The sequence below is a fragment of the Dermacentor variabilis genome, chromosome 8 (assembly GCF_050947875.1).
Source record: "Dermacentor variabilis isolate Ectoservices chromosome 8, ASM5094787v1, whole genome shotgun sequence".
Lineage (NCBI taxonomy): Eukaryota > Metazoa > Arthropoda > Arachnida > Ixodida > Ixodidae > Dermacentor > Dermacentor variabilis.
In genome coordinates this window covers 43,887,385-43,906,236 of record NC_134575.1, presented here as the reverse complement: position 1 = coordinate 43,906,236, position 18,852 = coordinate 43,887,385, and the positions used below count along the sequence as shown (strand labels likewise).

General features: G+C 46.3%; 1 protein-coding gene across 1 annotated transcript in view; it reads right to left on the bottom strand.

Moving 5' to 3' along the window:
• LOC142591381 (fatty acid synthase-like) overlaps positions 1-18,400 on the bottom strand; it is a 62,411-nt gene extending 44,011 nt beyond the window's left edge. Inside the window, exons 1-4 of the mRNA XM_075703707.1 lie at positions 18,268-18,400; positions 11,380-11,706; positions 5,416-5,616; positions 1,171-1,293 (exon numbers count right to left, since the gene is read on the bottom strand). Coding sequence (XP_075559822.1) covers positions 1,171-1,293; positions 5,416-5,616; positions 11,380-11,706; positions 18,268-18,400 — 784 coding nt within the window. The remainder of the gene's footprint in view (positions 1-1,170; positions 1,294-5,415; positions 5,617-11,379; positions 11,707-18,267) is intronic.
• Positions 18,401-18,852: the final 452 nt, after the last annotated feature.

Below are 18,852 nucleotides of genomic sequence, written 5' to 3'. Positions count from 1 at the left end.
ATTCAATATGTCATCTTACATCTTACATGAATTTGTTACGTTGGTTACAACGGTTTTACAAAAGTTGTATTTCCCTATGATTAAATCTTTTTATATTCATGTGTAACATATCAATTTCGTCCGCTATGGATGTACTTTTAGATGCAATTCACAGAATTGTATTATCATTCTTACTGGTTGAGTTACAGAGTTGTAAACTTGATAGTGTCGTTTTTTGAAAATTTTTGATTTTTGCCAATTTTTAATAAAAGATTGACGACCTAACTCGAAAATTCGAAACCAACAGTCACTAGATTTTAAGTCTTTCTTTTAAATGCAACAAACCTCGTCAAATTGGGTGCAGTGGTTGCCGAGAAAAACGAATTCTCCTTTTACATGTATTTAGATAGGAGCACTCGAGCTAAAGCTTCCTCTTGAGCGTGGTCGACAGCTATTGGATCGACTAGTCTTCGCTAGTTTCGGTTAGTTTCCGTTATATATACATATGCATATCATGTATAGATCTGCACAGCTTCTCGGCAGCATCACTCACCCCATAGATAATCAAAGGAAAAGCAAAATTTTAGAAGGTTTACAGCACGCCGCTTGATAACTTGCACTCTTCCTGCACAACCACATGTTAGGCGCGGTTCCGCGTCTGTCTTGTGTGTTTTTTCTTTGTCCCTTGTTTTTCGGCGGTTACATGATGCATTCCAATAACGACCACCAACTAGCCCGCTTATCCCTGTTACACATGTTATTCTGCCACCGAATGGAACCGCGAGATATATATATTCGTCTTGATGCGTGAAAACCAAAACTATATATATATATATATATATATATATATATATATATATATATATATATATATATATATATATATGTGTGTGTGTGTGTGTGTGTGTGTGTGTGTGTGTGTGTGTGTGTGTGTGTGTGTGTGTGTGTGTGTGTGTGTGTGTGTGTGTGTGTGTGTTCAGGGAGCAACTGAGGTGGCCGATGTTTGTGGATCATCACCATATGACGACAATATTTTGGAGTCATTGAGGTAATAGATGAAGACAATATGAAAGTGATGGAGCTAAAGAAAGCATAGATGATTTTATTTCTAGCTTTAACTGAAGTTCAGGAATGTCAAGCTAAAGGAAAACGATGATCGAATGAATAACGAAAAAAAAAGTTTGCTCTCACCTTCAACCTTGTAGCCGTCTGCGTTGCCCCTGACGTTAACTAGCTTGGCATAGAACCTGAGAGCTTCGGAAGCCGGCTGAAGAAACATGGCTCCTATGGTTTCGCTTCGCACGTAACCGTCCGCTGCGCAAAAAGATGCATGGTTATCTAAAGACCTTTTGAGAAGCGAATGGTACGTCTTTGTGCGTGCGGCTCACATGTGAGAAAGGAAACAAAAATATTAGACACCGCAAGGTAAATGGCAAATACTCACCACTAGAGTGCGCGCCCACATCACAATAAACGGCTGAACCACGCGGTGTATTTTGCACACGATTAGGGGTAGGTAAAGGGCTTCGAAGCCCGTCCGCAGCGTTTCACTTCGGCACGGGTCTTGAACAGAACCCGAAAAGTTGTAATTCTAGGGCGCGCCCTTAGAACTCCTCCGCCATTTAGTTTTCTATGCGATGCACGGACAATCCTAACTACCAATCAGAAGTAATAAGTAATATAACTAAGACTCATTCGCCCAATGTTAGACGCAAGACGAGAAGGCTGGTGAGATGGATAGCATGTTATGTTCCAGACGTAAACCGTGTATCTCGGCTAACAGTGGCCAAGCTGTTGAAAGAAAAAGAAAACAGGCGAAAACACAGTGCAAGATACCATTTTAAGACCTGTGCTGTTTGGTCTTATGGCCTAGAGTGACAAACACCCTATACAGTGCCCAAGCTTCTTCGATTCAGACATGTCTTGGCGATATGAGCATTAGAAAGAAAGTAATTCATGCGAGAAGTCTTGCTATACCTCGTAAAGCAAGTGCACCTAAAACTGTAAGGCTGTGGCTAGAGGTACGTCGGACGTGTCCCTCCTACTTCGTTTAGAGGTACGTTAGAACGGATCCGGTAATGTTTGTATGGAAGTACGGCCGAAGTTTCTCGTTGGTTTTATTGCCATATTATAAGGACGCTCCAGGCGCATTTCCGCCGTCGTCGTCGGCGGCGGCGTGGGAGCCGCCGTGACGCTCCGTATAAAGTCCGAATGCTGTAACACCGTCGCCTCGTGCCTTGTGCTGTAGGTGAGAGTGAAAGCGTGCGAAGGAGAGCCGAGGATAGTGGTTAGATCTCGCATGCGGAAGGGAGGAAGGTGGGAAGCAGTCGTGTCCTCTTCCATCGCACGCAAGGCACGGAGGGGGGGGGGGGGGGGGGGAGGTCGTTCTACTACGGCGGCGGCTGCGTACGACGTGGCCTCGCGGGTACCATCTAGAAAGCGATCTGTCATGGGGACAGAGTGCGCCGGGCGCTGATAGCTTCGTGGTCGCTGTGCTATGGCGCGCTTAGTTCGCGCTGAAGCGAGAGGCAGCACGAAGATCAATTCGATCACTGCTGTTGCCGGGCTTCCTCACTGGAGCGTTTTGACAGCGAGGCTGCGCAGTCAGCGAGTTGTCTTCGTGTTTGCTTTTGCACGCGCGACAGTATGCTTCTCAGTTTAGTTAGTAAGAGAATATTTTCAAGTTTGCGCGCCGTACAAAACTATTATGCTTACTTCGTATACATATCTACTAATTCGCAATCGATGCATCGCATTTCCGGCGAAGCTCCGACTTTCTTCAGTGCTTGACATTAGGTTAACTTGTTTAATGTTAACCAAACCAAAAGTGGCCTAGACGCAAAGACAATAATGCTCAAGGCGTAAACATGTGAGAATACGCCGTGCCACCCTAACGCATTTACGCCAACCTAATCGAACCTAACGTTACCTAATGGTAGCCTAACTCAACGTGGCTCAGACTCAAAGACAACAATCCGCACGGCGTAACCACTGTGAAAATACGCCGCACCACCCTAACGCCTTTCACGCTAACCAAAACTTCACCTAAACCTAAGCTAACCTAACCTAACGGGAACGAGACGCAAAGCCAATATTCCTCACGGCGTCGCATCAGGCAGTGGTGTTCAACCGCGGTTGCTAAAGCGCTGTGCGTTTATTTCACTGAAAGGGAGCCACTCAAAAAGGCTCCCTAAAATTCGCGGACAGCAGCATACGAAAACACTGCCAAGAGCCAAGATGCTGCACCAGGAGAACAGGCCCGGCCTCTATTACGGCCCATACTGCTCCCCCGGGAGGAGGAGGAATAAACATTTATTGTAGAACCAGCACTTTATGATGGCCGGGCCTAAGCCTCCCACGAAGGGACGTCGAGGGCTTGCCTCGCCGCCGCCTCGCGGGCGTGCTGGGTCGCCCAGGTTTGGTCGTCGAGGGCGGAGCTCCGCAGAGCCTCATGCAACCTCTACGAGAGAGTCGTGGTGTTAGTCTGGGTGTACTGTGCTGGGCACTCCCATAGCATATGCGGAAGGGTAGCCGGGTGAATTCCACAGCACCGGCAGTTGGGGGTAGTGTAGACGTCCGGAAATATAAGGTGGAGGCGGGCGGGTGAAGGGTACGTGTTTGTTTGTAGTAGACGCAGGGTGGTAGCCTGCGCCCGGCTGAACTTTGGGTGAGGCGGGGGGAAGATTCGGCGACTGAGCTGAAAGGCCTTAATGAGATCGTTATAAGTTGTCAGACTGTCCCTGGTGTCCAACTCATCTCCAGTGACTCCGGCGCGGTTGACTAGACCTCGCGCAATGGAGTGGGTGACCTCGTTGAGATTGGGGAGGTCTGGGTGGACAGGGCCCGCATGGGCCGGGATCCATGTTAGGGAGATTATGCTGTCTTTAGAGTGTGGTGCCTGGCAGAGGATGCGAAGAGCTTGGGGAGAAATACGGCCTTTGCTGAAGTTAGTAACGGCTGAGCGAGAGTCACACACTATGGTATGACAGGGGACAATCAGTGGTCCTTTTTTAAGGTAGAGTGCCATAAGGTGCGAGAAAGGTTTAATCTGGCATGACTGACTCGGCACCAGAGCTGCAAGCGCGAAAAGAAAGCCTGCCCTACGTACCTTCAGACACAATGATCACCAAATGGGGCGTCCGTGCCCACTGCTTCACCGCGCCGGCAGCCAGCGTCAGAGCGTAAACAAACCTGAACCCACTCCACAATGCCGGCACGCCTAGGGCAAAAACTCACAGAACACGAGCAAAGAAACTTGGTAGCGCCTGAGCAAAGTCGAATAGTCAAGGAGCAAAAGACCCCAGATTTTCTTTCTCCCACGCGTTCTTACTCGCGCCTGCGCAGAAACGTCGGGTGACTCCGGATGTGCGTCGGAAAATGCCACGCCCCGCTGTACGTACTAGCAACTGTAAAAATTCCCCCCTACCGGCGCCTGGAAACGTTAGGTGCCTCGTGCGCGATAGAAGCCGGCGCACTTCCTCTCCAAATTGAGCTGCGGTCGTAGACTCCCCTTGCAAGCTTTCACTCGCACATACAGTGTAGGGAGCGCGGCAGCGCTGTTATTGGCCTTGCATTTCATGCGGAACCTCACGGCGACGCCGACGGCATAAATGCTCTTGGAGTTTCCATATAAGTGCTATCGTAATGAAAAGAGGGCGAGAAGGCTTGCTTTCAGTCGCAGACACGTGCCTGCATCTCGCACACGCAACGTTCCGCGGACAATGGCAGCACCTTCTGCGTAGGGGTGAGGGTGAGGGAGAGAACGATTTGTGCGCCGCTCGCAATCGCCTGTGCTGCTTCGGCGTAAAGCATGCGGTCGAAGGTTTGTTCCAGTTGTGGCCATCTTTCGAAGCCATTTGACAATTAAGAAGACAGCTTCGGGCGCAAATATGGGAGCGCAATCGCAACCCTCTTCTGCGACTTTTCGCCCAGAGCGCGTTTATTAATAAAAACAACACAGCTAGAGGAAGCTAGCACCACCAGGATATTTCAACACTTTGCTCGTCTGAACCCAACAAAACTCAAGGTGGCTTCATTAGGTGCAAGAGAAAGCTCGAGTACGCTTTCTTGTGTGCTGAAAAAACTTTTTACCGATCTTCCTCACAGGCTGCTCACATGCCATCTTGTTTGGTTAGCACAGTAATCTGCATCTTTGTTTAATTCGATGCTGTCCTCACAAAGCTGTTTTTGTGGGCTTCGTAAGATCTGGACAACACAGTAGCCGCATCGTTCTCAACCTCGACGCAGTCTTGGGGAAGCTGCCGTCTTTGCTGCCTTTGTCAGGACTGGAGTAAGACTTAACAGGTCCGCAGTCCGTTTTGCTCTATATTGTGGTGTCAACGGCAAGATTTAGAACGGTGGCTATCGAGGCCCCGATTCCCAAAGAACGAGACCCGTGGAGTATTCCCAATTAATATAAAGAAATCGGAAGCTCACCGTTGGCGTTAAATGTCTTGCTTTTTCCATCTCGGGACAGCATGCCAAATCGAAACTCGCTCAGCGTGGAGAGCGGATTAAGCATGACGTTGGAGCCCCCAACGATGGCCGCCTCGCATTCACCACAGCGAAGCGACTGCAGCGCTGCGCTCAATGCTGTCATGGTCGAGGATGATGCCGAGTCGATCGTGAAGCTTGGTCCTGGTTTAGAAACAGAGGAAAGAGGTTTTATAAAAAAAATCACCAGTCTTTAGTGGTTTCTTCGGGTGGAAACTCATTTGCTGTCACAGCAGTCCGAACGAGACAGAAGCTCACCAGAGAACGGAGGCTCGAAGCGGTCAGCGTTTAATCGAACAAGCGATGTCACCTCAGGCTGGAGCCATTGTATTGAAAAAGGGCATTGCCTTTGTGAAATGGCGAAGACAAGTAACATTCCCGTATGTTGGCCTCCCAGCTGAAACATCAGTTGTTCGAGTGCTGTTACTGAACGCGACGGCAGTTAATTACTTCTCTGACTTCACTCAATGACCAAACGTTGCGCACATCTCCGGATACTGTGCGAAGTCGCCCAATTATATGGAATAAAGTCCGTCAAAACGATGACTGCGACGACGACGGCGCTATAGTGGTGGCAGAAATGTCAGCTGTGGTGGCGGCGCAATAACAGCGACAGTGTTTTATTTGGGTGATACCAAGACAGCGAATATCTGTTTCTACAAGAAAAAATCGCAGTTTTGCCCGAAAGGCGAAGCACCGATTGAAGTAGCAAATTAGTGGACAGCTATATGAAGTTTATTATCAGTATAAACTTGGAGACCTGAACATACCAACTCAATTAACAAGCATGTTGTCACGCGCGCAAAAGCAAACATGAACACATCTGACTCGATGACCGCGGAAACTCGCTATGAAAACACTGCAATGAGGAACCGCGGCAGCAGTAGCGAGCGAATTGACCTTCGTGCTGCGTCTCGCATCAACGCGAACGAAGCCGCGAAGACACAGCGCGAGGCGGACTGTCTCCGTCGCAGATGGCTTTTAAGATACAGCGGCCTGGGCGGGCGCGCCCGGCGGCCCGGGCCGACCAGAACATAACGCGGCCCCTTTATCATATCTGAGGAAAGCGCATGCGCTATCTACATGCACGATTGCCACGTGCATATACCTGCCCCTCACTGTTACTAACCCTTTCCACCTTCGACTTTAAATAACAACGCAGAATAAAGGCGTAGGCGATTTGCGTCTTGACGACGCAGCTGTCCAGTCTGTTCGTTGCACACGCGAACGAAACATGGTGTCAGAAGTGGGATACAAGGCTTTCAGCTCAAGCAAATGGTACCTAGGATAGGTGAACGTGAGAAGCGACGACATGGAGCACCTGAGGCAACCTGAACCGCTACATCTGACAGGGGATGGCGGAAGGGGCTGAAAGCGGTTTCGTCAGCAGTTCTAGTTTTTTCTGCAAGCGACGGTATGCAAAGCCAATCCAAGGTCGGAAGCGGCGAAGACGGCCCTACTCCTCAGCGTGGCGGGGGAGGAAGCCTTGGACGTTTTCAACAATTTTGTGTTCAGGGGAGAAGACAACGAGGAAGACTACAACGCCGTTATTGCCAAGTTAGAAGAGTACTGCACGGAGCAACAGAATGAAACCCACGAACGATATGTTTTTCGTTCTCGTAGTCAAGGTAAGGCGGAGCCTTTTGAGCAGTTTCTACGCGAGTTCAAAAAAACAAGCGCAGCACTGCAACTTGGGGACCATGGCGGACGATATGGTACGAGACCAAATCGTCTTTGGAACAAACTCGCCAAGGCTTCCAGAAAAGCTCAGGGACGAAAACCTGACCTTGGAAAAGGTTGTCATCCTATGCAAGGCGGCTGAAACATCAACTCGTCAAAAGGAATGCTGGCAGAAAACAAAGGAAGAGCTGGATATGAACGCTGTCGCATCCAGCAAGAGCACTCCTAGAGGGTCCAGGCACGACCTAAAATGCAACCGCTGAAACCGAAGGCATGCCGTGAGACGCTGCCCAGCTTACGGCAAAGTCTGTTACTCGTGTAATGGGCGAAACCACTTCGCATCTTGTTGCGGCGAGAAAGAGTGCATATACGAATGCAGCATCAGAACGACGACTTCGAAGTACTGAATGTCTCCAGCAGCAGCGCAAGCAAAGAACGAGACTGGCATTGAACGCATGCATTGGCGGCAAATACGTCCCCTTTAAGGTAGACACAGGATCGCAGGCAAACCTTTTGCCACTTTCAATATTTCGCAAGTTCAAGATGTCCAGTCTGATGCCCAGTTGCGCCGTTCTGAGATCCTACGGGGGCAACATGATCAAGCATGTCGGGACGTTTTCAGCGCCCGTCTAGATTAGCGACCGCGAGACATGCGCAAGTTTTTGTGTGGTAAATAAGGACCAAAGCGCTATCTTAGGCTTGGAAACCAGCGAGAAGCTAGGAATCGTACAGCGCGCTGTTCGTGACGACGAGCAACACCGAAGCAATTGTGAAGGAGTTCCCACGTCTATGCCAAGGAACAGGGCGCGCCCCGCGTGACTACAAGATTCCGCTGCACAAGGATGCCGTGCCAGTCGTCCAGCCAGCTAAAAGAGTGCCCCTGTCCTTTCGAGAGCCTCTCCGTACTGAACTAGGCAGAATGGAAAAGGAAGGCATCATCCAGAAGGTCAGCAGCCCGACTGATTGGGTAAGCCCCCTTGTCATTGTACTAAAGAAAGACGGCAAATTGTGAGTCTGCATGGACCCAAGACACATCAACGAAAACATCAGGGGGGAGCACTATCAAATGCCGCGCAGAGAGGATATTGAGGCAGACTTAGCAGGCGCGAAGTTTTTTTGCGTCTCGACGCAAATGCGGGATTTCATCAGATCGCATTAGACGAACAGTCATCGAAGATATGCACATTCGGGACGCCCTTCGGTCGCTATCGCTTTCTTCGACTACCGTTCGGTAGAGCTTCGGCTAGCGAAGTGTTTCGAAAAGACCTTAACGTCGTTTTTGATGGCCTGCCCGGTGTACGGGTGTACGTAGACGATGTGTAAATCTGAGGAGAGACCAGGGCTGAACACGATGAGAGGCTGCGCAGAGCATTACAAGCAGCTGAAAAAGCAGGCTTTACCTTCAATGCCTCCAAGTGTCGCTTTGGCCTGCAAGAGGTTCTGTTCCTGGGCGACATCATTAGCGTCAAGGGCATTAGGCCAAATCCTGATCTCGTTGACGGTCTTTTAAAAATACCAAAACCTCGGGACAAATTGGCGGTACGAAGACTACTGGGAGTCAACTACTTCGGCAAGTACCTACCGTCACTCTCGCCGCGTACGTCTACTTTACATTCCCTCGTCAAACAAGGCGTCATCTTTGACTGGAAACCAACCCATGAAAAGGAATGGCAAGCTATATGTCGGGATTTAAGTAATGCACCATTGCTTGCTATATTTGATCTGAGTCTAAAGACAAAAGTAACTGCAGATGCCTCTCAGAGGGGTGTTGGTGCGGCGCCCCTACAACGTCATGGGGACTGCTGGCAGCTGGTCGCCTACGCGTCAAGAGCTTTGACAGAATCGGAGCAAAGATATTCGCAGATTGAAAAAGAGGCGTTGGCTTTAGCTTCCGGTTGCGAAAAGTTCAATCATTTTGTCTATGGCCGCCCCTCATCCTCGAGAGTGACCACAGTCCACTGATAGACTTATCAAAGAAAGGCATAAGTGATATGCCACCCAAAGTGCAACGATTTTTCTTGAAATTGATGAAACATGACTACACGCTAACATTTATTCCTGGCAAACAAATGGCCCCTGCTGATATGCCGTCCCGATCACCTGTTCCAGGACTCAAGGCAGCTTCAGACACGAGTGACATCGAGATCCATGCCGTCACGGTCGTATCAGCACTCGTAAGTGAAACGACAGCTAGAAAACTTGCACAGGAAACGGCTCTCGATCCATATCTTGGCACTGTGTTAAGAAAGCTTGCGAAGGGAGAACCTGTCGACGGCCCCCTGAATCCAGTGGCCGCCGAGCTGTCCGTAGTAAACGGCATACTATTGAAAGGGACGCAAGCAGTCATACCGACAAGCATGCGCGGCGACATGTTGAAACGGATCCACGCAGGCCATCTGGGCCAGGTAAAGTGCAAAGCTAGAGCAAGGCAATTGGTGTAGTGGCCGAACATAAACTCAGACATTCAGTGCTTGATTGAAAGATGTCCAACCTCCAAGACATATGCTTATAAGCAGCCATCGGAGCTTTTAATCATGCAACCGACGCCTACGGAGCCATGGTACCGTATCGGTGTCGATCTTTTTCAGTACTCGGGAAGGGATTATTTGTGCGCGTATGATTCGACGTCCAATTTCCCTGACGCAGCGCTACTGCTCGAGACAACAGCCAGTGCTGTTATCTATAGACTGAATGAAATATTTTCAAGATACGTCATCCCAGCCGAGGTTTGTACAGACAACGAACCGCAGTTTAGCAGCCAAGAGTTTAATTTTGCAAAGCGTTACGACTTCAAACATGTGACATCAAGCCCGCAGTATCCTCAATCAAATGGGCTCGCAGAGAAGGGTGTACAGGTTGTGAAACGTATACTAAAAAAACAAAACCTGCGGGAGAGCGTTTTTGGCTGGGCTTGTTAAATTACAGGGCGAGTCCTGTTGAAGATGGCCGGTCTTCTGGGGAACTGCTGCAAGGAAGGCGGTTGCGCACACCATTGCGGGACTTCAATCCAATGTCGGCGACTCTCGTCAAGAAACACCTGCAGAGAAGTCATCATAAGAGCACCTTACCAGGCCTCAGCAACAATGACTCAGTACGCTTGAATGGAACAGCATGGGCCAGGAAAGCCAACGTGGTCGGATCGGCCAGCCCACGATCCTTCTATGTGCGCACAGAGAACAATACTGTGCTGAGGCGCAACCGTCGGCATCTTCTGGCGACGAAGGAATCATATGAGGTTGGCTCATCAGACGACGATGATACGACCGACAACCAGACCCCATCTCAAGGTGTGGCGTCAACTACTACTGCAGCCTCGCCCGTGGTAGCTCAACAGCCGTCGCCTCAACCATTGCGACGCAGCCAACAACAGACGCGGCAGCCAGAGCGTCTGGGTTATGACCGGCAGTTCCAGCAGACGAGCCAGCGATATTCTGTCATGTAATTACTGTTTGGAAGGAGCATGTATCATATCTCATGAAAGCGCATGCGCTATCTACATGCACGATTGCCACGTGTATATACCTGGCCCTCACTGTTACTAACCCTGTCCCCATTCGACTTTAAATAACAACGTAGAATAAAGGCGTAGGCGATTTGCTTCTTGACATCCTAGCTGTCCAGTCTGTTCGTCGCACACGCGAACGCAACAGCCCCCTCCCTCTGCTATTGTTTGTTGCATGAAGCGCCTTCACGGTCACATTTGCCTGTTGGCGCAATTTTCAGTGGATCGCGGCATATCCACGATCGGAAGTGATCGGCCTTCAAGGAGGTTGACTTCTTGTCGCGAGACAAAATTAGACCAAGAAGGTGACGGTATGATTAGTCTATTCGCCTACCATACTTTAACGGCTGCGGAAACATTTATTAGTCGTTGGCTGTTCTTTTTTTTCACCTTTACACATCAAGTTTATGCAGCTTATTTTTCTGAAAGAAAAATTTCACTCCATACTATTGCTTTTTTTTAAATTAAGAAGTCGGCATCGTATTCCTTGCCCAGAAATTCTCGTTTTGTCGCTTCATTTGAGCAAGTTAGATACTCACTCACTCAATCAATCGAGCAATCTCTCAATAAAATGTTGCTATGACTTATATATTACTGTGAATATGATAAATGCATGGCTAGTATAATATACAGTACATTATCCGCGTATAAAACTGTTAAATAAAAACAATACGCGCGACACAAATAAAGTAAGTTGCTGAGTGCTTTTTACAGCAGGCCCATACCGCAAAAGTCAAGGCAGTAGGAAACTCGATTCGAAAACATATGCAGCGCTGCTCCGGTCACGATGTAACCGTCGATGGTGGCCGAGTCACCGCCAAACGCAGTCAACGTCTCGGACAGTCCGCAGCCTACAAATACGCCGATCTTGCGTCCTCGCAACGTCGCCGGATCATAGCCGGCATCGACGATGGCTTCGTACGAAGTTTCTAAAAGAAGACGCAGCTGAGGGTCCATGAGCTGCACTTGCTTAGGCGGCACTCCGAAGAAGCTTGCGTCGAAGCGCGACAAGTCTTTGATGGTTCCCATTCTCTCGGGCACTCCGAGGAAACCTGCAAGGGGGCAAGTTGCGCGCATTACAAGAGGAAGCTTTCTTTTCATTTTTTATTGTATTTACCCTAAAGTCTGATCGGGCATTACATAGAGGGGGGGGGGAGACATATTTAGTGCAATGAACACTAAAACTCATACGCACACAACGAAGAAAATAGGTGTGCTAATAACACTTCCATAAATACTCTTACATAAAGAAGTATAATACATACAATTCGTCCACAAAAGTGGGAAAAAAGTGTTTACAGAAAGCAATACAGCAATTCGGACATTCGAAAACTTAAGCGTGGGATGATTTATTTGATGCATCATAACAAAAGAAATGAAGAACACCGTTATGAAAGTTAGAAGACATGCCATTTGCTTATTCCTTTCCACGAATTCTACCATCTTCCCTCTAGTGTTCCTAGGATCCACGCCTTGGTTGCCAATAGCTCGTTCACCAGCTTTCTTTTCCCCAGTTTCGCATTGAAGTCGCCCATTACTGCAGTATACTTAGTTTGCACTTTATTCATCGCTAATTCGACATCTACATAAAACTGATCTACTTCCTCATCGTGACGGGATGCTGGAGGGTAGGCTTGTACTACCTTTAATCTATACCTCTTATTAAGTTTGATTACCACTAAAGCTACCCTCTCATTAATGCTCTAGAATTCGTCAATGTTGCCCGCTATGTCCTTGTGGATTTGGAATCCTACCCCCTATTGCTTCTTATCTAGGAGACCTGTATAGCGGAGGACATGTCCGTAATTGAGAAATGTAAAAGCCTCACCAGTTCTCTCACTAAGGCGGATGATATCCCAAACAATGTCTGATAATTCCTGAAAGAGTCCTTCTCAGCTAGCCTTACTCGAAAGTGTTCGGGTGTTAGAATAATGAACACCTTTTTCAGGAAGCGTAGCAACAGGACCTGGAAAAACCCTAATGGTAAACAAGAAATGAAATTGACTTCATACTTTCTGCTGATCCCAGCATAGTGCAGAATGTAGAAGTGACAGGTAGGGTAAAGTGCAGTGATCATAAGTTAGTGAGGGCTAGGATTCACCTTAATTTGAAGAGAGGAAGAGTATTGGTCAAGAAGAAACAGGTCAACCTAAAGGCAGTAAGGGTAAAAGCAGACAAATTGAGGCTGGTGCTTGCAAATAAATATGCAGCCTTAGAGCAGAGATATGATGACATAGAGCTAATGAATGAAACCATAACTAGGTTGGCCTCAGAGGCAGCAATTGAAGTGGGAGGCAAGGCAACCAGTAGGCAAATTCTCCCAAATGACAAAGGACCTAATAAAGAAACGACAAAAAATGAAAGTGTCCAACTCAAGAGATAAGGGAATTCACGAAACTGTCAAAACTGATTAACAAGGCTAAAATAAGTGATATTGGAAACTATAACGTAAGAAAGACTGAAGAAGCCGTAAGAAAATTGACGCAGCCTGAAATCAGTGAGAAAGAAATTTGGCATAGGACAAACCAAGAAGTACGTACTGAAAGATAAGCAGGGTAATATCATCAGCAATATCGAAGATATAATAAATGTAGTGGAAGAATTCTATACTGACCTGTACAGTACCCAGAGGAGTCAGGATACCTTAATTAGAAACAGTAATGAACAGGATACTGAAACTCTTATAACTAGCGATGAGGTCAAAAGGGCCTTGCAAGACATGAAACGAAGAAGAGCGGCCGGAGAAGATGGAATAACAGTCGATTTAATCAAAGGTGGAGGAGACATAATGCTTGGAAAACTGGCGGCTCCTTATACGAAGTATCTATCGACTGCAAGGGTCCAAGAAAACTGGAAGAATGCAAATATTATACTAATCCACGAAAAGGGAGGCGGTAAAGAATTGAAAAATTATAGGCCCAGTAGGTTACTCCCAGTATTATATAAAATATTTACCAGAATAATCTCCAATAGAACGAGGGCAACACTGGACTTTAGTGAAACAAGAGAACAGGCTGACTTCAGGAAAGGATTCTCTACGATGGGTAACATCCATTTCATTAATCAGGTTATCGAGAAACGGGCAGAGTATAATAAGCCTCTCTATATGGCTTTCATAGATTACGAAAAGGCATTTGGTTCAGTAGAGACACCAAGAGTCGTAGCGGAATTATGTAATCAAGGAGTACAGAACGCTCACCTAAATACTTTGTAAAATATCTACAGAGGTTCTACAGCTACCTTAATTCTACACAAGAAAAGCAGGAAGATACCTATAAATAAACAGGTCAGACAGGGAGGCACATTCTCTCCAATGCTATTCACTGCGTTCTTGGAAGAAGTATTCAAGCTATTAAACTGGGAAGGCTTAGGAGTAAGGATCGACGGCTAATATCTCAGCAACCTTTGATTTGCCGATGACATTGTTCTATTCAGCAACAATGCAGACGAGTTACAACACATAATTGAGGACCTTAACAGAGAGAGTGTAGGAGTGGGGTTGAAGATTAATATGAAGAAGACAAAGATAATGATAAATAGCCAGGCAAAGGAACAAGAGCTCAGGATCGCCAGTCGGCCTCTAGAGTCTGTGAAGGAGTACGTTTACCTAGGTCAATTAATCACAGGGAACCGTGATCATGAGAAGGAAATTCACAGAAGAATAAAAATGGTTTGAATCGCATACAGCAGACATTTGCCAGCTCCTTACCGGAAGCTTACCATTATCATTGAAAAGGAAGGTGTACAATCAGTGCATTTTACCAGTGCTGACATACGGGGCAGAGACTTGGAGACTGACAAAGAAGCTTGAGAACAAGTTAAGGACCGCGCAATGAGCGATGGAACGAAGACTGCTAGGCATAACGTTAAGAGACAGAAAGAGAGCGGTTTGGATGAGAGAGTAGGCGGTTATAGACAATATTCTAATTGACATCAAGAGAAAAAAAATGGAGCTAGGCAGGTAACGTAATGCGCCGATCAGATAAGCGTTGCACCATTAGGGTTACGGAATGGGTACCAAGAGAAGGAAAACGCAATTCAGGACGACAGAAGATTAGGTGGAGCGCTAAAATTAGGAAATTCGCGGGCGCTAGTTGGAATCGGTTGGCGCAGGACAGGGGTAACTGGAGATCGCAGGGAGAGGCCTTCGTCCTGCAGTGGACATAAAACATGATGATGATGATGATGATGATGATGATGATTATGATGATGATGCCATTTGCACGTGTCAAAACTACCGAACATTTCTATGGTTATGTCAGTGGCTTTTGGTAAGCGATAAAAATTGATTTATTGCTCCTAAAAATTTATCAGAATTTTCTTCAACTACGGATTTCGGCAAGCGGTTCCACTCCTGGATTGCCAAATGAAGAAATGAAAAACGAAGTAGGTCGGTGTGGGCGAGTGGTTGACGAACTTTAAAAAAGTGGTCCAAGCGTGAAAACGTTGCAGCTGGCGTCGTTATTATTGAGGTAGTTTAAGGTGTGGAGTTGTAATATATGTTGTGAGACAATATTTAACGAGGCGTCTTCTTTCATCTTTCTGGTATTGCAAGGTCAAGGCTGCCTTTGATTTTAGATACACTTCAATAGGAAAAGTAATCCTACACGATGGACCTAGCAGCTTTGTTTTGTAACCATTCAAGCCTCTTGATGAGGTATAATTTGCTGAGGGTTCCAAATAACGAAACGGTATTCAAATTTGGATCGAACTCTAGTTTTAGGCAGATGTTTATTGTCCGCATTAGCCTGGTGAAGTGTACGTCGGAGGAAGCCAAGAGTCCGATTTGATTTTCCCAATAGCAAGTCAATATGCGCGTTTCAAGTCAGGTCAGAAGTTAAACGAACACCTGAATAATTAAATGACTCAACTGCTTCAATTAGCTCATTACTTATTGTATAAGTACGCGACACAATATTATTGCAAGTAGTGAGCCGCATTAATTTAGTTTTCTTAATAATAATAACATTCATCTGCCACTCAAGGCACCACTGATTTCATTTCTGCAAGTCATTATCAATTTGTTCGCAGTCGCTATGGTCAGTAATAGCACGATTAATAGCGCAATCGTCAGCAAATAGAAGAATTTTGGAGTTTATACAAATGTGAATATCGTTAATAAAAACTGAGAACAACGTTGGCTCCAATACTGAGTCCTGGGAAACACCAGACGTAACAAGCTCAAAGTCGGACACAACGCTTTCAACCAGTATCGCTTGGCGCCTATCACATAAATACTCTTTAACACAATCAATGACTTTATTTTCAGTATGAAGGAGACTCACTTAATGTATCAGACGTTTATGGCCCACCCTGTCGAAGGCTTTTTCAATGTCAATGAAGACTGCATTTGTTTGTGTTAGTTCATGCAGGTTGGTGTAAATTTCACTAGTTAGCTCGAAAAGCTGTGTCTCACAATAGCGTCCCCGTCGAAGGCCATGTTGGTTTGAAAAGAGAATTTGTTGTCGACCATATATTCCATAATTTGAGTTGACAAAATGTGTTCTAACAGCTTGCAACTGATAGATGTCAAGGATATCGTATGATAATTTGTCGTTTGAATCTTATCACCCGTTTTAAACATCGGCACCACGTGGGCAAGTTTCCATTCATCAGGGATATTAGTCGGCTTAGTCGGGATTCGTCTCCTAATTCAGTTTCATGTTATTCGCAAAAATTGTCGGCAGTTTCACTGCCCAAAAAGAGAAGGTTAAACATAATCTATTAGGTGAAATTTGGTAGCATAGAAATTATAGAACAATATACAACGTTTGGTAGAATACAGTTCTAGTGTTTACTACTGTATTGAAAAGATATTTTTATTCTACCTTGGTTTTCAGAAAATGAATGCCCGCAGCATCTGAATGGCTTATGCGCACGTATATCTTAGAATTAGGAGAGGAATACTCATATAGTAGCAAAGTTAATGTGCTGTGATACAACCAAGAAGGAACTTTGCCTGGATTCATGTTTGTCCGGTTCTTAAATTGTAGCTTGATTGGAATTAGATTGGAATCAAATATAGACATGGCCTAGCACGATAATTCGATAAAATGAATGTGGTAGCAAGTTGTGTAATTCACTAGGGCGGTTGCTTGGGCTAGTTGTTAATTCATGATAAAAAAAATGACGTACAGCGCGAAGGACAAGGACTAGCGAGAGACGCCATACACTGCGCCGTACAGCGCAGTGTATGTCGTCTCCCGCTAGTCCTTGTCCTTCGCGCTGTACATCATTTTTTTGTGGAATGCATTCTGTCCTTGGCATATGTTTAATAAACGCGGTTACCAAACACACTAGAGCTGGATGACGCAAGGTTCGGTATGCTTCAGGCACAACAATAAGCGTACAGAATATCTGTCTGCCACAAAAGAAATATGAAAGATGTGTTAGCAAAGTCTGCTTCATCAACAAATGCTAGCTACGTTACTTCCAATCAGATGTACTATAAATTGTTCCCAGGTATCCAGCAGGAAAGCCTCTTTGATTAGATTGTGCTTCCCTACTTTAACATAAAGTTAAAGGTTATTTTGAACGTTATTGATACGGTACCAGTATGTCTTCTCTGCATTCCTTTTTCTTAACAATTGTCCAGGAGTCCACAAGAGTTATTATTCACTTGCGGCTCAGAAGAACGATTAACTGCAGAGTGAATTACACTTTCGTAATTAGGCACATCAGGAAGATTCTACTTGACCCACAGTACGTAAATTCTTCGTTGTCGAATACGTCACATTGGCAAAGTAGTGTCTAGCGCATAATAATACCTGTTATCATCTTCATGCATCTAATGATGCGCTTGTTCTGTCACTCGAGCTCATTATAATCAATTTGTAGGCATATTTCGGTTCATTTGCAAGATGTTCTATTGGCCACTGCGTATAACGTAGAATGTATATGTTCGACTCTAATGCATAAATTAGTGCAACAGACATTCTGGGGCCACATTGTGTAGCGATTCTTTTCGCTCGATTGTAGACATTTGATGGTATTCGTCCGCCGAGCTGCTAGTATCGGTGACAACGCCGGTGCGACATTGTGCGAGTCAGTCGCGAAAACAACAGAAAACGCGAAAAAAAATCGGTCGAAACTACGACACTTGGTCACATTTGACGTAATAGTTCTGCGGAAACCCGCAAGGCGGAAAGGAGTAATTATTAAAGGGAAAAATTACACCTCTCCATCTTGCGGGTTTCCGCTGAACTATTACGTCAAAACTCTTACCTGTACTTCTGAGTTGTTGATGAATTCGATTTCTCCTGCCATCTGCTAGCCGCCTGGTTCGCTCAGATGGTATAGCGGCTGCCCCAGAAAGGCGGTGGTCCCGGGTTCGAGTCCCGGACCAGCACGAATTTTTCTTCAACTGCGAGGCTTTTCTTTCGAGGAACCCGTATGGGCTTCCTTTGTAGCACTTAGCTATGTTCGGGTGGGCGTCTCATTTTTTCCCTTTATTGGTCACATTTGTGTGCTCAACCAAACAGCCGTCAACACATCCTTCACTGACCCTTCACTTACAGTACTAAGCTTCGCCGCAGTTGTTGGCAGGCAAGATCGAAACAAAGAGAGGAATGCAGGTTTGCTTTCACTTTCCAAAAGGGTTCGCCTGTGCCTACCTCGTGGCCAGCGAGCCTCGTCGTCCGTGATAAGGTCAACGCCCCCGAACAGCTTCTCCTTGAACTCCGACAAGCTGTCTGCTTGCGGGTATCGTCCGGAGATTCCGGTGATGATAATGTCCTCTTTCGTCATGGTTTCCTGTGAGCGGAAAGAAAGAAGAGTCATAAGCATGCGCAATGTTTCTGAACACCACATTTTACTACTCTACTAGTCCATGGATTAGTTTGGTTTGAGAGGCCGTCTTCAGTTTACCGAAAGTAAATCGACCCTGGTTGCGTTCAATCGTTTGCTCCAACCACTACAGACTGCTAGACCACTCTATATAGCACTTTATTTCTTACAAAATTCAACTAGAAGCAATTAGCGAAGAGCACTTCATCGGCTTCAAGAAGGCTGCATGCGGCGATTCAGGTTAATGTTTTACCTGCGTTTTTCGCATTGGTGCTTATATATTTAGCACCACTTTATAAGAAACCTTTCTATCATAACCTGGCCAAGGGAAGCACCAATGTGAAGTACATTTTAACCGCCACTGGGTGACCTCACAATACATGATGCACCATGAACATAACGAACTGCCACAC